This window comes from Canis lupus, chromosome 19 (genome assembly GCF_048164855.1).
Source record: "Canis lupus baileyi chromosome 19, mCanLup2.hap1, whole genome shotgun sequence".
In the NCBI taxonomy this organism is placed as follows: Eukaryota; Metazoa; Chordata; class Mammalia; order Carnivora; family Canidae; genus Canis; species Canis lupus.
The window spans coordinates 3,499,607-3,526,205 of record NC_132856.1 but is presented as its reverse complement, the minus strand read 5'-3'; the positions used below and the strand labels follow the sequence as shown (position 1 = coordinate 3,526,205).

General features: G+C 36.4%; 1 protein-coding gene across 9 annotated transcripts in view; it reads right to left on the bottom strand.

The window, feature by feature from the left end:
- The window catches only part of KBTBD12 (kelch repeat and BTB domain containing 12), a 78,667-nt gene that overhangs the window by 48,407 nt on the left and 3,661 nt on the right, over nucleotides 1–26,599 (bottom strand). For 6 of the 9 annotated variants that reach the window (XM_072784881.1, XM_072784887.1, XM_072784888.1 and 3 more), the window contains exons 3-5: nucleotides 20,222–21,430; nucleotides 15,644–15,914; nucleotides 13,253–13,403 (exon numbers count right to left, since the gene is read on the bottom strand). In XM_072784881.1, the coding sequence (XP_072640982.1) occupies nucleotides 13,253–13,403; nucleotides 15,644–15,914; nucleotides 20,222–21,291 (1,492 nt within the window). In that variant the 5' untranslated portion in view covers nucleotides 21,292–21,430. Of the gene's footprint in view, nucleotides 1–13,252; nucleotides 13,404–15,643; nucleotides 15,915–20,221; nucleotides 21,431–25,287; nucleotides 25,404–26,599 lie in introns of all 9 variants that reach the window. The other 3 variants (XR_012011460.1, XM_072784882.1, XM_072784884.1) reach the window with 1 other exon arrangement.

Sequence of the window (26,599 nt, the reverse complement as noted above, 5' to 3'; positions counted from 1 at the left end):
GTATTCTTTGGCAACACTAAAGTCATTAATTCTAAGAATTTAAAAAATGGATTCTTTGAGATTTTCTGCACAGATAATTCTATGTAGATGTCATTTGAAAATGGAATTTTATTTTTCTTTTGCCTAACTTTTGTTTCTTCTTCTTTCCTTATTGCATTAAGATTCCTAGTGTGATGTTGAATATCATAGTGGACATCCTTATCTTATGCATGAACTTAGGAGAAAAGCTTTCAATTTTTCCATTAAGAATAATGTTAACTTGGGGGATCCCTGGGTGGCTCAGCGGTTTAGCACCTGCCTTTGGCCCAGGGCGTGATTCTGGAGTCCCGGGATGGAGCCTGCTTCTCCCTCTGCCTGTGTCTCTGCCTCTCTTTCTCTCTGTGTATCTCTCATGAATAAATAAATAAAAATCTCAAAAAAATAATGTCAACTGTAACTTTTTCACAGGTCCCCTTTAACAGATTGAGAAGTTGAGGAAGTTCCTTTTCTTCCTAGTTTGCTGGGAGTTTCTTTTTTTTTTTTTTTTTTCATTTATTTATGATAGTCACACAGAGAGAGAGAGAGAGAGAGGCAGAGACATAGGCAGAGGGAGAAGCAGACTCCATGCACCGGGAGCCCGACATGGGATTCGATCCCGGGTCTCCAGGATCGCGCCCTGGGCCAAAGGCAGGCGCCAAACCGCTGCGCCACCCAGGGATCCCTGCTGGGAGTTTCTAATCATGAATGGGTGTTATATTTTTTCAAGTGATTTTTCTGTATTAATTGATGTGATTATGTGGTTTCTTCTATATACTTAATATGGTAGATTACACTGATTAATTTACGAATATTGAACCAATTTTGCATTCCCAGGATAAAACTCATTTTTAGTTGTGGTGTGTTATTCTTTTAATATATTGCTGGGTTGAACTTGCCAATATTTTCTTGAGGATTTTTTTTAAAGATTTTATTTATTTATTTATTTGAGAGAGAGAGAGAGAGAACAAGCAGGTAGGGAGGAGAGGGAGAAGCAGGTTCCCTGCTGAGCCAGGAACACCATCCTCCCCACATGGGGCTCCACCCCGGGACCCTGGGATCATGACCTGAGCTATAAAGGCAGATGCTTCACCGACTGATCCACTCAGGCACCCCAAGGATTTTGTGTCTATGTTCATGAGGGATATTGGTCTGTATTTTTCTTTTTCTGTACAATCTTGGTTTCAGATCAGGTAATGCTGCCTTATAAAATGAGTTGTTGAGTGTTTCCTCCTCCTATTTGTTCTGATAGAAGTCACAGAATTGGTGTTATTTCTTTCTTAAGTGTTTGATTAAATTTACCAGTGAAAACTTCTAAGTCTGACAACTTTTTTTTTTTGGAGTTTTATAAACTAAAAATTCAATGCATTTAATAGTTTTGAGTTACTGATTTCATCTTGAGTGGCTTTATGTAGTTTGTGGTTTTTAAGGAATTCGTCCATTTCATTAAAGTTGTTGAATATATGTGTGTAGAGTTGTTAGTAGCACTGCTCTATTACCCTTTTAACGTCTGTGGAGACTGTAGTGACATGCCTTTTCTCATTTCTGATATTGGTAGTTTGCACCTCATTTCTCTTTTTGTCACTCTTGCTAGAAGTTTATCAATTGTATTGATCTTCTCAAAGAAACAGCTTTGGTTTCATTGTCTCTATATTTATTTATTTGCTTTCAATTTCATTGTTTTCTTCCCTTATTTCCTTCCTTCTGCTTGATTTGGATTTACGTTGCTCTTTTTTTTTCTAATTTCCTAAGGTGAGTGTTTAGAGATTTGAGACCTTTCTTCTTTTTTAATGTAAACACTCAATGCTACAAATTAACTTCCAAGCACTACTTCTGCAGCATTCTATAATTTTTTATGCATTTTTTAAAAAGATGTTACTTATTTATTCATGAGGCACACACACACACACACACACAGAGAGGCAGAGGCAGAGGCATAGGGAGAAGCAGCCTCCGTGCAGGGAGTCTGATGTGGGACTCAATCCTGGGACTCTGGGATCATGCCCTGAGCCAAAGGCAAAACACTCAACTGCTGGGCCACCCAAGCATCCCTTTTATATATTTTCATTCAGCTCATCATGCTTTCTTTTTTTTTAGTTTTTATTTAAATTCTAGTTAACATACATGTAATATTAGTTTGAGGTATATAATAATAGTGATTCAACAGTTCCATACAACGCCTGGTGCTTATCAAGACAAGTGCACTCCTCAATCCCCATCACCTATTTAACCCAAGCCCCCACCTCCTTTCTGGTAACCACCAGTTTATTCTGTATAGTTGAGTGTCTGTTTATTACTGAGAGAGGAATGTTGAAATAAATCTTTGTTGTCTATTTCACCTTTCAGTTCTGTCAGTTTTTTCCTTCATGTATTTGGAAGTTCTATTGTTACATGCATACATATTTACTGTTTTAGGTCTTCTTGATAAATCAATCATTTTATCATTATGTAATCTCCTTCTTTGTCCCTGGTAATTTTCCTTCCACTGAAGTTTACTCTGACATGAATATAGCCACTCCAGCTTTCGCTTCATTAATTTTGCATCATATACTTTTTTTCCGTATCCTTTTACTCTCAAATTATCTACATCATTATAGTTGTAGTGGATTTCTTGTAGGCAGCATATTATTAGATCATTCTATTTTTAATCCATCCTGACAGTTTCTGTCTTCTGATTGGTATCATTATACCATTTGTATTTAAGGTAAGTATTTTTACGGCTGAAATAAGGTCTATCATTTTATTGTCTGTATTCTGTTTATTCCCTCTGCTCTTTGCTGTAATTCTTTTTTTTCCCCTTGTCTACTCTTGGATTACTTGAACATTTTTTAGTTTTCTATTTTAATGTATTCATTGTAATTTGGCTATATCCCTAACTATAGTTCTTCCAGTGGTTGGTTTGGGGATTAATAAATCACTGAGCATTTCATAGTCTATCTAGAATCAATATTTTGCCACTGTAAGTGGAACGCAGAAAACTTGCCACCTTCTAAGTCATGATACTCTTCTCTCCATGCTATATAAATATGTCTCATACATCACACATTGAAAACCCCATCAGAAAATGTTTTTTTTTTTTTACTTTCAATCACTAAAGGCATTCTAATGAACCTAAAAGGAAAAGAATTTTCTATTATATTTATCCAGATATTTACCATTTCTATTGGTTTTATTCATTCCTCATGTTCCCACATTCCTTCTGTCATCATTTCCCTCTGACTGAAGAACTTCCTTAAACAATTCTTTTGGGTAAATCTACTTGATACTTGCTAGAATAAATTCTTGTAGAGTAAATCTATTCCCATGTATTTTAGTTTTTTTGAAAGTATTTTGTTTCCACTTCTGAAAAATATTTTCATTCCATACAATTCCAAGCTGACAGTTCTTTTAACACTTTAAAAATGTTTTTTCACTGTCTATTTGCTTGTATGGTTTTTGATGAGAAATCATCATCTTTTTATGTGCTTACCAGATAGGCATACCTCTTCTTACATGAAATGTCTATTCAACCCTTTTGTTCATCTTAAACTGGAATGTTTTCTTACTGAGTTGCCAAAATTATTTACAGGTTATTTATATTATAAATACAAATATATTTATAAAAGATTTTATTGGGGGGGGAGAGAGAGAGCACACAAGAGTAGAGGGAGGGAGAAGTAGACTCCCTGCTAAGCGGGGAGCCCAATGTGGGGCTCGTTCCCAAGGTGCTGAGGTCAGATGCTTAACTGACTGAGCCACCCAGGCACCCCTACAAATATATTTTTCTAGTATTTTATTTATTTATTTGAGATAGAGCAAGTGGGGAGGGGTTGAGGGAGAGGGAGAAAGAATCTGAGGCAGACTCCACACTGAGTGCAGAGCCTGATGTGGGCTTGATCCCACAACTGTGAGATCATGACATGAGCCAAAACCAAGAATTGGACATTCAACCAACTGAGCCACCCAGGCACCTCCTGAATACAAATCTTTTATCAGATATATGATTTGTAAATATTTTCTCCCAGTTTCTGGCATGTCTTTTCCTTTTTCTTAATGTTGCCCTTTGAAGTGCAACATTTTAAAAATTTTAATAAAATCCAATCCAACACTTTTCCTCTATGGATCATGCTTTTAGTTTCCTATCTTTGCTAATCCAAAGTCACTACATTCTCTCCTATGTTTTCTTAAGTCTGGGATCCATATTGAGATTTTTGTGTTTTTTTTTTTCTTTTTTTTAAAATTGAAAATTTTTTGCTGTGGTGTGAGGTAATGGGCTAAAAATTGGTTGCATATAGATATCTAATTGTCTTGGCATATTTGCTGAAAAGTTCATCTTTCCCCACTGAATTGCCTTGACACCTTTGTCAAAGACCAGTTGATTATAAATATAAAAATGTATTACTAGATTCTCATTTCTGTTCTATTGATTTAGCTGCCTGTCCTTAGGCCAATACCAATATATCTGAATTACTATAGCTCTACAATAGTTTTTTAAAAGGAGTTAAATCATCAAACTTTCTTCTTTTTCAAAATTGTTTTGGTTATTCTACATCCCTTATGTTTTCACATAATTTTAGAATCAACTTGTCAATTAAAAAAAAAACAATGAAAAAAAAAAAAAAATGTTTGTTATTTACAACAGCCAAATTATGGAAACAGCCCAAAGTGTCTACTGATGGATGAATGGAGATTATATATATAATATATATATATATATTATATATATAATGGAATATATATTATATATTATATATTATATATTATATATTATATATTATATATATAATGGAATATTATTCAGCCATAAAAAGGAAATCTTGCCTTTTGCAACAAGTTATAGAGTATAATGTTAAGCAAAATAAGTCAGAGAAAGACAAATACCATATGATTTCACTCATACATGGATTTTAAGAAAATGGACAAAGGAAAAAAAAAAGAGACAACCCCTCAAACAGACTTTTAATTATAGAGAACAAACATGGTTACTAGAGGGGAGGTGGGTGGAGGGATGGGTGAAATAGGTGAAAGGGATTAAGAGTAAGTATACTCATCTTGTTGAGAATTGGTGAATCACTATATTGTACACTTGAAACTAATATAACATTATAACTATACTGGAATTTTAAAAATTTAAAAAGATTTAAGACTCAAAACATAAAAATAGAAATAAAAACAATGCTGCAATATTATAAGGGTTGTAGGGATCCCTGGGTGGCGCAGCGGTTTGGCGCCTGCCTTTGGCCCAGGGCACAATCCTGGAGACCCAGGATCGAATCCCACGTCAGGCTCCCGGTGCATGGAGCCTGCTTCTCCCTCTGCCTGTGTCTCTGCCTCTCTCTCCCTCTCTCTGTGTGACTATCATAAATAAATAAAAATTAAAAAAAAATATATATAAGGGTTGTATTGAATATATAGCTCAATTTGGGGACATTTGCTATCCTAACCACACTGAGTCTTTGAATACATAATCAAGGAATATATCTCCATTTATTTAGATCTTTAACTCTCGGGAGTGTTTTATAGTTTTCTGCATATAATTCTCACAGTTTGGGGGTTAAATGTATTTATATATTTCTCCTTAAGTAGGCTTCATGCCAGAGTGGAGCCCAATGCAGGGCTTAAACTGTGATTCTAAGATAAAGACGAGCTGAGATAAAGAGTTGGATGCTTAACTGAGTCACCCAGGTGCTCCTCTTCTTCTTTTTGATACTATTGGAATGGAACTGTTTTCTCAATTTCATTTTTGGAGTGTTCATTGCTAGTTCATAGAAATAAAATTAATTTTTTGTATACTGATCTCATATCCCGTGATCTCTTTAGTTTGTGATCTTGGCTAAAATTAATTATTAGCTCTAGTAGTCTTTTTTATTTATTTACTTCTTGGAGCTTCATTAGGATTTTCTACACCCAAGAATATATAATCTGTGAATAAGGACTTTAGAATTCTTCCTTTCTAATCCATATACCTTTCACTTCTTTTTCTTGCTTTATAGCGTGGGTTGGAACCTCTGGTTCAATGTTGAATAGGAGGAACAAGACTAGCATCCTTTCCTGTTCCTAATTTTAGGTAGAAAGATTGCCATCAAGTATCATGTTAGCTGTAGGTTTTTCATAGACATTTTTTAACAAGTTAAAGAAATACCCTTCTATTCCTAATTTGTTGAGATTTTTATCAAGAATGTGGGTTGAATTTTGTCAAATGCTTTTTCTACATCTTTTGAGGTGATCATTTGGATTTTGTACTTTACTAGTATGGTGAATTACTCTATTTTGGATATTGAACCAATCAATGTTGCATTCCTGCATTTCAGGGATAAATCCCACTTGGCCATGGCATATAATCATTTTTTATGTTGCTGGATTCAGTTTGCTTATTGTGTCTTAAGGATTTTTTATGACACATAAGCATTTTTTTATGTTGCTAGATTCAATTTGCCAATTGTTTCCTAAAGATTTTTGAATCTATGGTCATGAGGGATATATACCTATAGTTTTTATTCAATTCAAAGTATTTTTTTGTGATTTTTTTTTTTTACTCAAAGGTTATTTAGAAGTATGCTATTTAATTTCCATATATTTGAGGATTTCCTTTTTCTTTGATTTATGATTTAATAATTTTATGGTCAGAAAATATAGTTTTAATAACACCAATTTAAAAAATCTGTTGGGGGTGCCTGGGTGGCTCAGTAATTGGGCATCTGCCTTTGGCTCAGGTAATGATCCTGGGGTCCTGGGATCAAGCCCTGCATCAGGCTCCCTGCTCAGTGGGGAGTTTGATTATCACTCTCCCTCCTTCCCTCCCTCTGCTTGTGCTCTCTCAAATGAATATATAAAATCCTTTTTAAAAAATCTATTCAGACTTGTTTTATGACCTGGCATATGATTAAGCCTGGAGAAATGTTTCATGTACATTTGAAAAGAATGTGTATTTTGCTATTATATGTGTGTACTGTATTTTGCTATTATATGTGTGTACTATAAATGTCACATATAAGTTGGTTGATAGTGTTATTCACTATCTGATTTTCTGTCTTGTTGTTCAATTATTGAAGGTGAGATACAAATCTCCAATGGTGATTTTCTATTTCTCATTTTAGTTGTTGTCTCCTGTTTTTTAGATCTCTGTTGTTGGATGTGAAATATGTGTGTGTGTGTATAATATATGTATATATATTATATGTATATATATTCCTGGTTGTATTGATCATTTTATTACAAAATTTCTTTATAGTAATAGTTCTTTCCTTAAAGTCTATTTTGTAGGATAATGATAGACTACTTTCAATTCTCTTAAAGTTAATTTGCATGGTAGGTCTTTTTCTACAAAACAATATAAAACATTCAACTTATTTATGTATTTGAATATGAAGTATGTCTCTTATAGACAGCATATACTTGGTCTTATTTTCTTAGTCTGAAACTCTGCCTTTTGATGGCAGTATTTGGTCCATTCCCATTTAATGTAATTTTTTTTTTAAAGATTATTTATTTATTTATTCATGAGAGATACAGAGAAAGAGAGAGAGAGGCAGAGACACAGGCAGAGGGAGAAGCAGGCTCCAAGCAGGGAGCCCGACGTGGGACTCGATCCCAGGTCTCCAGGACCATGCCCTGGGCTGAAGGCAGTGCTAAACCGCTGAGCCACCGGGGCTGCCCTTAATGTAATTTTTAAAAATATAGTTGGATTTGTAATTACTATCTTACTATTTGTTTTCTGTTTCATACTATTTTTGTTCCTCTGTTCCTCCTTCACTGTCTTCTTTTGTGTTATCATTTTCTAAGTGTACCATTTTAATTATTTTGATTTTTAAATTATTTGAATTTTCTTAGTAGTTGCTCTAGAAATTCTAATATGCATGTTACTTTATCACAATCTACTTCAGGTTAATACTGCCTTAATTTTATTAGAACATAGCAACATTGTTCCAATATGTCTCTTGTTCCTCTCCCTCTAATTTTGGTACCATTATATGTACTATATCTACATATTTAATAAATCCAACATAGTTCCATAATTATCTGCTCTTATATCATTTAAAAAATTGAGATGAAAAAATAGAAATATGTATGAAGTCTTTTATATTTACCTATATGTTTGTCATTTCCACTGATTTTAATTTCTTCCTGTGGATTAGAGGTACTCTGGTATATTTCTTTTTAATCTAAAGGATTTCAGTATTTCTTTTTTTTTATTTAAAGGTTTTATTTATTTATTCATAGAGACAGAGAGAGAGGCAGAGGGAGAAGCAGGCACCATACAGAGAGCCTGACGTGGGACTCAATCCAGGGTCTCCAGGATCACGCCCTGGGCTGCAGGCAGTGCTAAACCGCTGCGCCACCGGGGCTGCCCGATTTCAGTATTTCTTTAGTACTTCTTGTAAATCTGCTAGCCATAAATTACTTTGGTCTTTATATATCTGAGAATGTCTTTGCTGCACTTTCATTTTAAAAAGATAGTTTTGCTGAACATAGAAGATGGACACAGAAACATTTTTGGTTGAGTATTTTTCCTTGCAGCACTTTGAATATATTATTCCAGTGCCTTCTTGCCTGTTTCTGATAAGTTGCCTGTTGAGCATATTATTGTTCCTCTCTCTATATGATGTCATTTTTTTTCTTGCTGCTTTTAATTTTTTGTCCATGATGTGTTTCAATGACTAGTTTACAGTGTGCTTAGGTGAGGATCTCCATGAACTTATTTTACTTGGGAGTTTGATGAACTTCTTGGATTTGTAGATTAAAGTTTTTCCATCAAGTCTGAGACATTTTTGACCATTATTATTTGAAAAAAATTCTGTTCCTTTCTGTCTTCTTTTGGGAATCATCCCTATATTGGTAGGCTTGATGATATTTCATATTGCCTCTGAGGCTTTGCTAATTTTTCTTCAATTTTCTCCCTCTCATCTTCAGATTAATATTTTCCATTGATCTATTTCAAGGTCACTGATTCTTTCTTCCAACAATTGAAATCTGTTTTTCAACTCATTATGTACATTTTGCATTTGGGTTATTTATACTTTACAACTTTAGAATTTTCATTTGGTTCTTTTATTTTTTATTTATTTTTATTTTATTTTATTTTTTGTTTTATTATTTTTTAATAATAAATTTATTTTTTATTGGTGTTCCATTTGCCAACATACAGAATAACACCCAGTGGTCATCCCGTCAAGTGCTCCCCTCAGTGCCTGCCACCCAGTCACCCCCATCCCCCGCCCTCCTCCCCTTCCACCACCCCTAGTTCGTTTCCCAGAGTTAAGAGTCTTCCATGTTCTGTCTCCCTTTCTGATATTTCCTACCATTTGGTTCTTTTAGATAATTTCTATTTATTGATAGCACTGGGGAGTCACTGTCATTTTATTTTAATTCTTTAAAAATTCTTTAAAAATGATTTTTATTCATTCTATGAACATGTATTTAATAGCTACTTTGATGTTTATGCCTGCTAAATCCAACATTTGGAGCCCCTCAAAGACCGATTTTATTGAATGCTTCCCTGTCCCCACCCCAGCATGTGTTATTCCCTGTTTATTTTCCTTTACATGTATTATAAATTTTTGTTGGCACTAGACATTTAAAATAATACAGCTGATCCGGTGCAACTTTTAATTTTGATTTTGTTTTTCTCCCTAGGGTATTTTTTCTTTTTTGTTATTGTTGCTGTTGTTTTTCAGTGATTTGCTTAGATTTAATATGCCTCTCCTGTGGTTTGCTTCTGTCACTGCTCCATTTTTAAAAATTCTCTCTTTCTCTCTCTTTAGCATAGGGTTACTCTTATTTCTTCATGGTTCAGGTCTAGTCAATGACTAGTTTTTTGTACTCAAACACTAGTAAGGCTTCCAGCCTTGTTCGGTGGGTCTAAGTGTAGGTTGGGAGCACACTCAAAGCTCAGGCAAGTTTTCAAGTCCACCATGACTTTTACCTTTTGCCTAGCCTTCTCAGATCTCTGCAATGTGCTCAGACTTCCAGCTACCCAGGATTGTGTAAAGAGCTTATATCCTCTTATGGGCTCCATGTCTGTACAGCTTCACTAGTCTCCGGGGATATGTGGAGAATTTATCAAGCCCCACTAGGACTCTCATTTCCAGGTTCCTATTAAATTTCTGGCTAATTCTCCTGTCTGCTACTGTCCCAAGCAGGACTAAAAACTCAGGTTAGGAGACATGCAGGCTTTTCCCATTTGTCACTGTGAATGTGGGTTTCCCATCCTTCACTCTGAAACTTGTCAGCCCCCTTTGACAAACAAAGATGCTGGTTTTCACAGCTAGCCCACCCTGCTAGAACTCCCATGCTGGATCAACTGGAGCAGCTCAGGAAAGAATGCCAAGGATTGCCTGAGGACTTACTTCAAGTTCAGCAGTTTTGAGAAGCTAATTCTTCTCAATTTGTTGTTTTTGGTTGGTTTCTAGAGACCTGAAATGGTTGTTTTTGAAAAATCTGTCCAGTTTTATGGTTGCTTTTTGGGGAGAGGACGTCAACTCATTCACTTCTTCATAGTTGGATCCTTCTGCTTTCACTTACCTTTTGGCCTGCTAAATTTCTACTGCCATAACACATCTTATAAGCTTTTCAGAGAAGTTTTAAAAATGTATTCCCAACATCTTTTGCTTTTTTTTTTTTTGGATTTTCAGTGGGAGGATCAGACTAGATATCTAGTCTGCCATACAAAAGAGTTAATATTTTATCAGTTTCTTATGACCATTAAATGCATTTCTTTATGCAAAGAATTCAGCAAAGTGTCTGTACCACAAAGGGGCTCAAAAAACAGTAGTTATAATGTCTGAACACTTACACTGTAGGGATTTTACATACTTTGTTCTATTTAATCCTAACTCTAAGAGGTAGGCATTCCAATTTTAATATTAGCCAAAAGAAAAAAAAAAAATTTACTATACCAAGGACATGCAGGTAGTAAATGGTGGAAACAAGATTTCAATCCAAATCTAAGTAACTCCAAAGTTGGTAGCTTCCCCACTTTACCACTCTACTTCCATGGTGAAGGATATTTCAGAGGCTGTTATTTTGGCATAGCCTCTAGAGTAACTAGGAGATAGTAAGAAATTAAACCTATTACAGGAATCAGGAAGAAGGGTTATTGTAATAATTGGCAGTGATCCCCATCACAGCAGGGCATACTTCAAATCCCAAAAGCAGACTGGAATTTTGCTAAGACAACTAACAAATGACTGTAATCCTCTGGGTGAATCCTCAAAACTGGTAAGGTCTTGGGGGTTCTATATGGTATTTGCCCCAATTCCAATTATACATACAATGAAAAACAAAATCTGAACTAAGGCTACCACAAAAATACCTGAAAACTGAACCTCATTTCATTTCAAAGCTTCTAAGCATATTTGGGGATTAAGGAACAAATGTTGGGAATATGGTCTCTTTTGGACTGAATCTGACAACATGGTGGCTTTTATTTGAGTGATTATGAATCCGGTCCTCAGTTCTGAATAACCAGAAACTAGATTCTAAGCTACTACAAAAGCCTTCTTGACTGCTGTGTCCATTTCCAATCTTTCTTTACCTTTGATCTGTTATTTAATCCTCACCTCACCAATACTTCCAAACATTCTTTAATCATGTTGCTTTTGCATAGTTTCTCAGTACTTACTATTGTTCTTTTGGTTCTCCACCATAGACCTTTGTAACTTGGCTGCCGGTTTATCTATAAACTCTTGTCTCCTGCAGCTCCCTACACCTGGTAGGTTCATTTATTCACTATCCTGTTATTCTCTATTCTTACTACATTCATTCTTACCTCCAAGTCTCTGCTTGAGCTTTCTCCCTCCTCATTTTTTCCCCTGCCACTTCACACCATCTCCCTTCCTAGGTGAACTCTTTTTTCTCTGTCACCTACCCAAATCTTATGTGTCACTTAGCATCTCCCTCCTTTCATTCACCTAGGAGACATTTGTTCATGCCAATAAGTGTAAGCTCTAAAGGCTGTCACTAAGGTGGCTTTCCCCATATGATTTATCAAAACCCACATCTAGTGTAGCTGTGGCTCCACATTAGGTGGAAATCTCATTTTTGTTCAACTGATGAATCACTTTTATCACACTTTTGACTACTTCCAACTTTAATATAATTAGGAGATCAGCCCTTCCCTCCCAGGAGTTATACATCTATCCTAGGCAATCTAGCCCAGTTTAGATATTGTCTCTTCTGGGCCTAAGACACAGCATATGGTTATAACCAAGTAACAAATGTATTTCCAGAGGAAAAACTTAATTATAATTATGAGTCTCAGAACTGAGGTAGTCATAAATTATGTTGCATAATGTTCTTAAAATTATAAAACTATTAATATTTGACTGCATTAATTATTTTGCTCCATGCTGTGCAGGCAGCCAAGAGATAATGGCTTCCCTTTAGCAAAAAAAAAAAAAGCTATTCAAATGCTTGATTTGCTCTCAGCCTGTATCTCCTGCTTTTTCTTTGCTATCTTTTTGGTACCCATCATCTTCCCTATGTTTTTGTCAGTTAGTCATGGGATAAAGTAAAGAATACTGGAATATTTATCAGTTTACCAGCTGGTCAGCCTCCTTGTCCCAGTCTCATCCTTTCCCACATAGGAGAGGGACAGCAGGAAAAGGAGGGAAGGTGATGGAATGTGTTTAGAAGAACGAAGGACTTAATAAAAGAGAAAAAAATAAGAAGTGAAGAAGGATAAGGGAAGCATAGATGTTTTAGGACTTTAGTGGAAATGAACAAGTCTTTCATCAATCCCTACTGGTTAGTATAAGACCACACATATTTAAGAAAGAAGAAAAAAATGCATTCAGAAGAGAATTATTTGCTAACACCTCTATAGAAATTTGGTAGGTGATACAAAATGAAGAGGATTGGCATAATCCGTGCCTTACCTATGGGTGGCTTACTCTACTAGCACAATCACAGTTGGTTGCAAAACCCACATTTCATCAACTAACGGTGGCCAAAGGCTTATTCCCATTTCAAAATATTGTACTTGATACTATATATAAAGATGTATCACTATTGTTCTTGCATTCCAAGACACCTGAAAATTCCATATAAATAATTTTGTTTTCAATAAGTCAATGGACTTTCATTTAATCTTATCTGACTGTGCTCTGGAAAAACAAGAAACAAAAGAACATTTTTGGCTAGTTACAAATACATCTGAACTGGGATGCAATAGGAAGGGAGAATCTGTCATTTTTACTGAGGCAAACTGCTGAGAAAAATAAAAGTAGTTATACTCTTTTCGCAATATGCTTCTTCTTACCTAAAACATAAATCTCACTGTTGACTACAGCTGTACTGAATCGGTACTTAGAGAACTTCATGGGCGCCCGGTCTGTCCATTGATCTTGGCTGGGGTCATACTGCAACAGTCTGTTGCTGAGTCGATCTGGTTCTTCATCAGGAAGATCCATCTGTGTGAAATATGACAGCTGATATAATAACATACCACTCAGAAATCTGAGTACATGAATGCAATTAATCCAAGCATGACAGCTAAGGAGATGAATAGGAGTTAGCTGTTGAGACTCACACTCAAAAACACACCAGATCCCGTGACTTGGGGGTGATAAGTATGCCGTCAATGTCAGAGGAATTTATATTCTTTAATAATGGAGTTAGGGTGTCGGCTTATAGCAAACAATCTGTGATCTGAGCAAAGAGACAAGACAGCACTTTTTAAAAAATGAAGCAACTGCAGAGCCTTAAAAATGAAACCCAACTTTCTTGAACAGTATTTAAAGTGCTATTTCAGCAAACTTTATAGTGCTAGAGTTTAATATTTGTGAGAAATTTTAAAAATTCATAAGGCATTTTTCTCTGTAATATTTTTCTAATCCAGACAGAACAAAATTAAGAAAATGTTTTAGTGTTTCAGTAATCAGAGTATGACCTATAGGAATAGTCTGAACTTAATTTTCAAGATTGATGGATTAATACACATTATTTGCAGTTTTTATGTATTTATTTATATGCATTTTAATTAATAGAGGCAGTAAAAACTGAACTATTTATTCTTACACACATGAAATAGCTTCCCCTAATCGTAAACTTCAGGTGAAGTAGTGTCGTCTTTGATGTATCAAGAACTTTTATGACATCAAAGGATGCTTTTTAAGTGTCTTTTGTTTTGGATGCAGGTGTTTCACACAGAAATAATTGCCATCCTTAGGAAAATTGTAATTAATTTAATTACTTTAAATACACCAGGGATTATGGTCGCTATGATGCAATTGCAACCCCAGGTTATCTTGGAATTTAATGTATTGTATTAGGTAGGGACCAGCTAAAGCTTTTGTTACACAATAAATATTCATGTGTCATTTGTTCAAAGACATTATACAGTAACATATATTGATTTTATTAATTTTCCTTCTAATTTTTAAGTATTTGATCTTTATTTTAGTGGAAAGAAAACCAAAGAAAAGCCCCTCTGGAGCTTATTTATGCAAAATTAACTCTGTAATGGACAGCTCTGAAAATGCTTAATTACAAATAACTGGTCAGGTTTCAGCTACTAGCTGTGATTAAATCTGTACTACTTTTTGATACACAGGAAACATTTCAAAATGTATTAAATGTGAAGTTTAAGTTTTAGAAACAGGTATGATAGGCAATAAATGGTAAAATCCAAGCTTATGAAATGAATGCAAAAAGCATTGGTTTTATTAGTTTGATCATGAAGCAAATTTCCAAAACAAGAAATTATATAGGCAAAGATAAGTATACTTTTTGTCATGGGGATGGACAATGAGCCAGTAAGATTCATCTCATGAGAAAAACTGGCAGACCAGGGCAGAAGGCAGCTGGCATGCTACTGAGAGCTCAAGGCATTTGGAGAGAGAAGACGGAGGGCTACTGTGGTCATGCTCTACTGACTTTGCAATCTTGGCTTGCCATGTCTTTGCTGGGCTTCAATGCAAATGGTATCCTGGTTTCTCTTTCTGCTGGTGCCCAGCAAAGACATTAAATGTTTAAAATCACAATATAATATACTTTTGTGAAAATGATTGTGCCATCACAGGCAGAATATTCTGGTTTCCCACTAAGACTAAGAACTTCATTTTTTAAGATTTTTATTTATTTATAAAGACATGAGAGACATAGAGAGAGGCAGAGACACAGGCAGAGGGAGAAGCAGATTCCCTACGGGGAACCCGATGCAGGACTCGATCCCAGGACCCCAGAATCACAACCTGAGCCAAAGGCATATGCTCCACCACTGAGCCACGCAGGTGCCCCTAGACTAAGAACTTTAAATTTGGAAAAGACCTAGGAGCTACTTGCCTCAGCTCAGACAACTATTAAGCAGACAGAAGTGGGATGAGGATCCAGTGTCTCTTATCTCTTACTTAGATGCTCCCCACAAATCATTCCCCAGCAGAAGCCTCATTCATAATTAGCAAGAATGGGAAGGATTATAAAGAGCATAGCATGAATACTGAATGAAGTTGTGTCTATGAATAACACACTTTAAAATTCATTCTCCTAAACTGCCTTAACACTTTACAATCTTAAGTTTAATATCCTATAAAAGGCATTTTACCAAGATGTAAGTCATGCTCTTTTAGTGTTCAATAACTACAATATTTTTCAACACAGCAGCCAGATGTAGCACAGCCATGCCAATTACATGTACAGGACATCTCTTAACCTGAGGGGTCCAGCCTCCGATCACATAAAGCTTATTATTCACTGTTACTACGGCATGACATGCCAACTGCAGTGGAAGGGGAGACATCCTTCTCCAACTGTCCCGTTCTACAGAATACTTATCGACACAGTTTGTAATGAGATACTGGTTTTTAACTTTCATCTGTCCTCCTATAACATAGAGGTCATTATGGACACTGCCCAGAGCATATAGCTCTCGAAATTCAGCTGTGCATAACTTTTCCCAAAACTGGTTTCCTCTATCATGATACCTGCAAATTAAAAGAGAGAACCCAGGATTAGTGTTAACTGGAAAACAACTTATCCAAGAAACACACTTAAGTTTCTTCTCCAGCTAGAAACAACACCATTTGGTTCTTCTAATTGGAGAGGAAGAAACATTAAGATAGTAATAGAGGTTTGTGCTTCTTTTTTGGCAAGGATTAATGAACAAACTATAATGTTCACAGAAATAATTAACCGTATCTCTCTGCAGAATTTTAGAAAATATATTGACAAAGTATAGATTATCCAGGACTAGCTTTCATTTCCTAATTCTGAGACAGAAAATCAAGAACAAATAGGAAATCTTGCAACAAATCATTTGTAATTTTACTATACTATAAAAGAGGAAGGAATAAAAATGAAATACAAAAATGTCTTATTCTGTAGACTAGAAGTCTCATTTTAATACTACATTAAAGCGATCAGCTTTCCAGTAGAGAATCTCAAAATATCTCAATTCAGATATTTCTAATGGGACAAATTAGAATGCACAGAATTTTAAGGATTGTTCTTGTAGTTGTAACTAGCTTAGAACAGAGTCAGGAGCACCTGTAGATGTTTGCTGCTACATTTAACATCTGTTTTAATGCTATAGGTATGATCATTTTGCCAATTTCTTCTATGAAAAAGTATGTCAGTCTGAGAAGGGTTTTGGAAAGTAGGCACACCAGGATATATGGTCTCTCAGTACCTCCTAGAGTCCAGCACATTAACTATGTATGTGGTGGGGCAGGGGGGGGAATTCTGTAGTCACTAAATATATGATTTTATGGGTATCTTTTGTCTTGCCTCTTGATAATGGTAAGTCTGTTTTCTCCAATCATGATTTGGGACACATTGTCTAAGAAGAACAAAAGTACTTATGGGGACATTGGGATGTGAAATTAGATCTGTCCCAGAAAATCCAGAATATATTCTGGAATTCAAAACTAAAACAAAACCAGGAAAATATAGAAAATAAGAAAAAAAAAGGTGTTCTGCTTGGAAACAAATGAAGAAATTATGAATGTTCTATATGGGGTAAAATTTTAAAGTACAGACTACTTATTTTGTATCAAACATTATTTTGTATCGGATTATAGTAGTTTTTGCTTGTTCCGGGGAGCCAACTCTTATACTCTTCCCTAGAGATAACTCCTTGCTTCAGGCTTGACAGGGAAGTTGGAAGATAATGTTTCTTTCCTGGAGGGCATGTCTGGCTTGTCACACACTGAGCGCAGAAACTGAACAAACTCAGTGATCGTTGTCTTCTATGTAATTCTAGGTAGGGAGCCAGTCCCTGGAATCACAGATGATATTTTCACCACTAGTTTTAATTGGACTGGATTTTAGAAGAGGAAGGAGGGTTGATGGAATTTGGTGGCATCAATGGTGGTGTGGGGTGGGTACTGAAGTAAAGCCAGTGGATGAGGATATCAAGAGAACTAAAAAATAGGTTTAAGAAAACAGGCCAAGATTGAAATACATCCCATGAAGATTGGGAAGTTATGTGTTTGCTGGGCAATCACGCTAATATGATTTTAACCCTTTGAACTAAAAATGGGGAGAGAAAATGTCCAGATAAAACTATAAAACATATTAAGAAAAATGGATATGACATAAAATGCAATAGTGACAAAAGCGGTTCAACATTCACAGAGGTTGATCGTGTACATATCTTCAGCTGTCTGTACCCCCAAGTATGAGAAAGAATTACAGGAGATGGAAAGGTATATCTTTTCTGAAAAGAAATGACCTACTAGAGTACAGGTCTACTTCCTCTTTTAAGCCAAGAAATATATCTGTATAGAAGTCTACGAACTATATAGAGTAGAGGCAAGTTGAAGAGTATCCAGGCAAAGATAAAAGGGGTAAGAACAGAAATATTATTATAGGAATGTACCACGAGATGATCATTTCTCACACATATAATAAACTGGAACTAACATGACCTTCAGTAGTGCTATAAGACTTTAATTATCTAGATATCTGCTGGAAGTCTGTCTTATTTAAGCCCAAAGCAATGCTTCTTATATTTCCATTATTTGCCTTGCTGACCATTTCATTATTGGAGGAAGTAATAAGTAATAATAATAAGTAATAATAAGTGTATGTCATCAGAAAGGGAAGTAGGCTTTCAAAAAAAAGAGGAAAGATGTCTGAGGATCATAACAGAAAGACACCTGGACAAGGTTGGATGTTTATTAAAAATAATGGCAGTCAAGAATTAGGCAGGAGACATGAATAGACATTTCTCTAAAGAAGACATACAAATGGCCAACAGACACATGAAAAAATATTCAACATCACTCAGCGTCAGGGAAATACAAATCAAAACCACAATGAGATGCTACCTCTCACCAGTCAGAATGGCTAAAATCAACAAGACAAAGAAACAACAGGTGTTGGTAAGGATGTGGAGAAAAAGGAACCCTTGTGCACTGTGGGTGGGAATGCAAACTCGTGCAGCCACTCAGGAAAACAGTATGGAGGTTCCTCAAGAAGTTAAAAATAGCGCTACCCTATGACCCAGCAATTACACTAGGTATTTATCCAAAGGATACAAACATAGTGACTCAAAGGAGCACAGACACCTCATGTTTATAGCAGCAATATTCACAATAGTCAAAGTAGGAAAGAGCCCAGATGTCCATCAACAGATGAATGGATAAAGATGTGGTGTGTGTGTGTGTATGTGTATACATATATAGTGGAATATTACTCAGCCATTAGAAAGGATGAAATCTTCATTTGCAACAACATGGGCGAACTAAAAGGTATTATGCCAAATGAAGTAAGTCAATCAGAGAAAGACAAATATCATGATTTCACTCATATGTGGAATTTAAGAAATAAAACAAATGAACAAAGGGGAAGGGAGGGAAAAATAAAATAGGACGAAATCAAAGTGGGAGACAAACCATAAGAGACTCTTAACTCTAGGAAACAAACTGAGGGTTGCTGGATGGGAAGTGGTGGGGGGGGGGGCCATGGGGTATGGGAATGGGGAATAGGAATGCTGGGTGAGGAGTATTAAGGAAGGTGTGTGATGTAATGAACTTTGGGTATTCTATGCAACTGATGAATCACTAAACTCTACCTCTGAAATTAATAATGCACTATATGTTAATTAATTGAATTTAAATACAATAAAAAATAAAAATAATGGCAGAACCATGGACTGTCCTGATGAGGAAGAAAAAGAGCTATGTAAAGAACCTGAGGTATTTGTAGAAGAGGCCCTACAATGAAAAGAAGGGCACCTAGGGGTCTGACATCCTGGCTCTGTAGTCATAATTGTTCTGAGGGAGACTGTGCTTGCTGCCCAGGGACACGTTCTGCCCTCAAGGGCACAGGGCCAGGTCTCACCCAGAGCTCTACAGTCCCTCCCCTATCACTACTAAGGGGGATGAAGGTAAAAGGGGGAAAGGCCTATAGCTGAAAGCAGATAATGGAATGTTAAGAGAGGACAAAAAAATAGTAGACCTCTTAACCCTTTCTTTGTCCCAACTTTGCCGGCAATAATTCCTTTCTCACTGAAAAGTCTTAACAAATCCTCATAAGGGGGAAATGAGAGGGAGAGGATACCGAAGGAGAGCTTTACTACCTAGTGCTTATTCTATATACATATTTTTTATTTACCAAATTAGACTGAAGCCCTGAAAGCTCACTGAATACTTGCTGAATAAACAGTAAACGAATGTATGCTCCTCATATTTGAGACCTAGATAATATGCTATTTAGCAGATACTCATGTCTCCTATGATTCTAGAATTTGAACCATTCTTAGGCCACAGGCATTTTATGCTACTGGAGGTTTAGAAGATCTACAAATTAAGGATGTAGAATGAAAGCCAACAGATAATTAGTAATTCTTGGTTGAGAAAAAAAATTATTTACTACTCTGAATTATGAGCTAAAGATATCAGTTCAAAGGGATCAGTATTAATAAACTTTTCTTCTTGTTAAAAGTCATATCAAGCTCTTCAAAACTTGTAACTAAGCAATTACATTCTTTCATATGGATCAATAATGAAAGCTAAGCATGAAACTACAAATAGAATCATAACATATACACATTTAACTTATGGAAATCCAACTGTATGCTCTTAACAAATAAAAGGAAAAAACAAATTTTAAAATGTGGGTGATTTCATTATGAATTTTATATATATATAAAACATGTAATTATAGATAATTCTGACTACATGTAATTGAAGATATGAGCACTCTTTCCAGAGTACTTTCTTCTACCGTTGCTAATGTCAAAGCAAGATAATTAAAACCAATTTACAAATATTTGCGGGATACAAACCTATAGATTTCAACATTCTTGTTTTTTTGTCTAGAGAGTTTAGAGGCACTTGCTTCTCCAGCCACAATTATGGTGTTGTTTTCCATGACCACACCAGCACACACGGTTCCCAAGCCCTCTCCATACTTGGGAGAGGAGACAAAATAGGTCTTCCGTGAAACAGGATCAAAACAAAAACTGGCGTCCCCATAGTTCCTATGTCGTGACCTGATTCCTGAAGAATTGTTGCCAATGCAAAGCAACAGACTAGTAGTCTCCATGCCATAACGAAGATTTAGAGAGTGCTGCTGGGGAGTCTTGATGGCTTTGAATGCTTTTTGAATTATGTCAATGCAATTTGCATCACATAGAAGCATTGTGTTCCTTTTTAGGGCTTGTCTTAAAAAAGAAGGATTTATAAGTTCCAATCTGACCTGCTTCAAAAGCTCAACAAGATGCTCTGTGCGCATTTCTTGGTTATGATTTACCCACCTCAGGACTAAGTCCAGAATGCTCTCTTCTCTCGATATGTTAAGGTCATCTGATTTGATAAGTTTCAGAAATTGGTGTGCTTCGATTTCTAGTATTTCTTCATGTAAGCTTACCTCAGCAAAGTGCTGATATAAATATTTCTTCGATTGATCAGATAAATCTTCAGCTCCTATCTGCTTTGCAAAATAATAGATACCTACACAGTTTGAGGCATCCATATGGTCCATCATATATTTTTGACACACACTAAAGATTTCTTCCATCTGCATAAAATAGGCAGCCATAGCTACAGTCTGTACATTGGCATTATTGATTTCTAAAGCTGCGTTGTACATATAATTCAATATCACGGACACACTTTCTGCTGTGATGTCATAAAGTATGACTTCCCTCTGAGTACATTCAAGTAGTCCACAGGTGAACATAGCTTTGAAATAGGGACTAAATGCAGACAGGACCAGCCGGTGGCAAGGAAATTTCTCCCCTTCTGCTATCAGTACTACATCGATCATTTCTGCTAATTCTCTCATGTTCTTAACTTGATTCAGTAAGTTCAAACTATGTTGGTATTTTTCTTTTCCCTCAGTCTTGCACTCCATGATACACTTTTCAATGTTTCTAAGTACGACGTCTTCAAATTTAGCTGGATTCTTGAGGGGCTATTTGCATGTCTGATTATTCACAAAGCAACAGAGATGTCCTGGAACACTCCTGATGGAAAGAAAAGAATCCTGTTTCCTGTAAGAAAAAGATTTTCTGTGATTTAAATATGCAGCATTAGTACTAAGAAGTATTTATAAATAAGTGTTATGCATTCCAAATGCAGTAAAGACAACCACTTTTGTATCTAAAAATAATGTGAGAGTATAAACAAGTAAATTATTAACTACTAACACTATTAACCTAATCTGCAGCAGAGATTTTTCTAGGAGGGCTGGTAAATCCTCCCTGGCAAGGTGAATGAAGAGAAGTGATAAGATGGTACATTTTGCAATTCCATTTGCAAAATACAAATACCAAATACAGCGGGCTCACAGGCCAAGGAGCAGGGGCATTAGGTAACCTGCTCTCCGAGGAGATGCATCACTGAAAATGTCATGTGCACCTGCCCCCAAAAACACACTCGAATATTATAATGGCCACAGAACCACACAGGAGGACTAAGGGGAAAAAAGTCCATTAAAATTCTGTTCAAACTTCTCCTCTGGGGGAAATAATTCAAAATGGTGCTTTGGAAAGCACCACCAAATGACTGTTGATCTGAGAATTCATAACACTCGAAACATACAACTAAACCATTCTAAACTTAGAAAGTGCACAAAAGCCATCCCATTCTTCCATCCCCACTTCTTGTTAAGCTTCTCTTCGCTCCCTACTTCACAGCAGCTGCGATGGACTCCCTTCTCCCCTTAAAAAGCACTGGTCTAATCAAAAGTCTCTTGAACCTAGTTGTCTCTCTTCACCTTGCCCTGGGGAATGGAAACAGGGCCCTTCAAGGACATTAATTAGCTATTTTGATTTAAAGAAAGACATTCCTGGAGTCAGCAACCTTCAGGGGAGAAGCAGATCTCCAGGCCCTGTCACCCTGTCTAGTTCTTACTTGGTTATAAGTTGCACACAGAATAAATGATGGTAGAAAAGTCAGTACTAAGTACTAGGAATTAAGAGAGGAAGACAGGCAGTAATTTCAATCAGACAAAAGCTAATTTTTCAGCTGTAAAAGTAGAACATTTAGATGTTCTACATCTCTGTAATCCTATCAAGATTAGAATGCTCAGTGAGATTTCTCCATTTCAATTCTCAGTGTATTACAATGAGAGATGGCACTTTTTTTGGTGTTGAATTAAAGTTCATTTCAGGAAACAAGGGTTAGGCACCACAGGAAGATTTAAGTATATAATGGCAACTATAAGACCTAAAAATCACTGCACTGGAGCATGTAGAATGATAATAACTAGCCAATCTCAGAACCTGTATACCTGAATCAGGAATAAAACCCTGCTTGTCAGATGTGCCAGCATTAATGGCTCAGCTTTATTTCAATAAAAGCTTAAGTCTTTGTGAGGCCTTGCAGGTTAAAAGTGAACCTTTGCTTTTTTACTTTCATCTGTTTTAGACTTTAACAAAGAGAATCCAATTGTGGGTAATTAAGAGGTCATTATATTTCTGAGCTCTCCTACAACACATTAGGAGTAGCCCAAGTCATATCATGTGGACCTCTTTGTACATAAACACATCAATCAACTTTATAGATGGCAGCTGTTACTTTGAGCTGAAAACCAGAAGTTTCCTTATAAGGAAATAAATATTAACAAATTTCTACTATTCCATTTGTACTGATACCTAAAAATCACTTAGAGGATATTGGTACCAGTGCTAGAAAGCCAAGAGCAGTTTCCAGATAGGATCACTAGATCCAGTATGATGTAGGCAGTTCAGACTCATTAGTTCCTAAAGTGTTGACCTTGATGCTGCTAGGAAGAAATGAGATGCTAGGGACCCCAACGTTATGACAGCAAACCTAGGATTTTGTATCTTTTTTTTTTTTTTTTTAAGATTTATTTATTTAGGGGTATGGGGGGTGGCTCAGTGGTTGAACATCTGCCTTTGGCTCAGGTCATGATCCTGGGGTCCTGGGATTGAGCCCCACATCAGGCTCCCTGCATGGAGCCTGCTTCTCCTCTGCCTGTGTCTCTGCCTCTCTGTGTCTCTCATGAAAAAATAAGTAAAATCTTTTTAAAAAACGATTTATTTATTTGAGAGAATGAGAGAGAGCATAAGCCGGGTTGCAGGACAGAGGGAGAAGCAGACTCTCCACTGAGCTGGGAGCCCAATGTGGGGCTTGATCCCAGGACCCTGGGGTCATGAGCTGAGCCAAAGGGGGACGCTTAACCAATTGAGCCACCCAGGTGCCTCAGGATTTCATATATTTAAGATAGGAACCAAACCACCCTTGTTGAACTTTGTGGCATAGGGCTAGCTTAATAAAAACACAGGGAGCATCAGTTTCAAAGAGAAGTTAAAAATGGAATAACTAGTAGAATACGTGCTTCTTTTCTTTATAAATATAGTAGTACCTTGTAAACAACTTTGCAGTGGACAATGTTGGGTTTCCCCCAGAGTCCAACCTGCCTTCTCTTGGAGCAGATAGAGTAGGACCACTGTGGCTGGTTCAAGGACAGATGTGAGACCTGATATCTCACATTCTGGCTAAATCAGAGTGAAGTTCAGGTCTCTGGTTCAATGGCTGGGGTGTCCATGTGTTATGTAGATGAGAGGTCTGGAACTGCTACAGCTGTGTCCCCATAAGCCAGCGTGAGGACATAGTTAATATAGGGAAGAAGGCAGAGAATCCAGAGCATGGGTTTGAAACATGCTTTACATCTCTATTTTTCAGTTTTCAGTGACAAACCATTTCCTTTATTGTTTAAGCTAGTTTGAATTGGGATTGCTGTAACTGACACTCAAGAGTCCTTACTGGTACAAAGTGGCATATGCAAAAAAGGTTGAGGAAAGGTTGCTAAAGGTAATTGCAATTACATATTTTGCAAAATTACACTTCCGTTATATTCTTATGTTTTCTGATAGTATACTGTCAAGTAAAAGAACTAGAGAAGCTTCTAATTATTCTTTAAAAAAAAAAGATTTTATTTATTTATTTGAGAGAGAAAGAGTGAGAGAGTGTGTGAGAGACTCTGAAGGAGAGAAAGTGACCAGGGAGGACGAAAGAGGGAGGTAGTGGGAGGGGAAAAAGAATCTCAAGCACACAGCCAATACAGGGCTCAATCTCATGACCTCGAGATCATGACTTGAGCTGAAACCAAAAGCTTGATGCTTAACCAACTGAGCCAGCCAGGCGCCCCTTCGTTTCTTCTTGATCGAAGGCAATAATCACTAAGTGATTCTGAGTTTACCTCTTCTCATTCAATGGCCACATTTTACAGGTGCAGGAATTGAGTTTTAAACTCAGTTCTGACTCCAAAATCTGCAGTCTTAACCATTCACTCTCAAGCAAGAGTGGGCAAAGTAGGGCCAGAGAGTAAATATTTCAGGTTCTTGGGCTCTAGGGTCTCATTCCTAACAACTCAACTCTGCTGTTGTAATGCAAAATGTATGTATGTATGTAATACATAAACAAATGAGCATGGCTGTGTGCTAATGAAATGTTTTAGGGCTACTGAAACTTGAATTTCATATCTTTTCTTGTGTCACGAAACAGTATTCTTCTTTTGATTTTTAAAAGCTATTTAGAATTAAATCCATTCCTAGCTTTGGCTATACAAAAACAGGCCACAGGACAACGACTCTTGCTCTACTGTTACAAATAAGTCCATTTTCTAGATCATGAAAAGGACAATATCCCATCTGCGTGGCTAACCTCCACTTCTCTGCTTAAGCCCCGCTGAAGAGTTTTGATTCAAAAAGATTAAAAAAGATCATCTGGTTGCCCCCAAGGATCCCAAATATAAGTCAATTTCTTGAACACACACTTTATTTGGATGCAGTTTGTCTGCACCAAATATTGGCTTCAACAACAAACACTTTTAAAACAAATAACTGGGGATCCCTGGGTGGCGCAGTGGTTTGGCACCTGCCTTTGGCCCAGGGCGCGATCCTGGAGACCCGGGATCGAATCCCACGTCGGGCTCCCGGTGCATGGAGCCTGCTTCTCCCTCTGCCTGTGTCTCTGCCTCTCTCTCTCTCTGTGTGACTATCATAAATAAATAAAGAAAAAAATATAAAAAAAAAGGGAAAAAAAAAATAAAAAATAAAACAAATAACTGTTTCCAACATTCTGAAGAAACATTTATGAATTTTTTAGAGGGTGTATATATTTGTTAAGTATCCCCTCCTCCCACTTGTTTTATACACCTCTTGAAAGCTACTCAAGATTTCAATGGATTTATGGACCAAATGAATTTACTGATGGAAATCCTGGAAAATATCCAGGCAGTTAAATGTACCACCATACTTTCAAAGACGTTCTCAGCATTGTGTCCTGTACCTATAAGGTCCAGAGAAGATACTGGCATTGTAGATGGGGGCTTTGAAGTGAGTGTGTGCTGGATTTGAATCTCAGTTTAGCCACTTACTTGCTATAATCCTAAAATGACTTAACCTTTCCAAACCTTGGTTTGTTCATCTGTAAAATGGGGAGAATGTATATAAAAGTAGGTCAGTTCTTGGCATCAATAAATGGAAATCATTGTTATTTTATAGTAGCATAGAAGAGTGTAGCTCAGAGTCTAGACACATGGGCTTTGGCTGGGTTACTGAGGTCTGGGTTTGAATCCTTGCGCTACTATCTAGTGACATGAGCAAGTTTCTTAGCCTTTCCTAGCCTTGTTCAGTTTTCTCATCTTTGAGAATTATTTAAGAATAGTTGGGAGAATTCAAGAAGACCATGCATGTACAATACATCATTTGCTTGGTAAAATCTGTTTGGTACAACTGAAGCAGGATACACCTGTATAAATGATTTTCTAATAATAACAATGTTTGGGTCCATATACAAACTGCTTGTGGGTACAGACACAGCTTATAAATAAAAGAGAGCTGACAGCAACTTTTTCTTATAATGAGGGCAGAGAGGGCAATCTCCTTTCATCAGCAAAACAAAACTGTATAAATGTTCTCAATGGTATCAATGGGAAGTTATTCTCTGTTCCAATTTATAGAAGACTGAACTGGTGCATTCATATTAATAGTACCCATAATAACAGAGAAAAAATGAGTAGCAAAGATAAATACAAATCACAAGAATAAAGCCTAATTACTTTGCAAATCCAAAATGCAGTTATACCCATGTCCAGTGTATTTAGTTTTGAAAGATAAACTGCTACAAATTTTAATGTGGCATAAAAATGTTAAACTGCCAAGGATTTGCTTTTATAATGTTTACTTTTA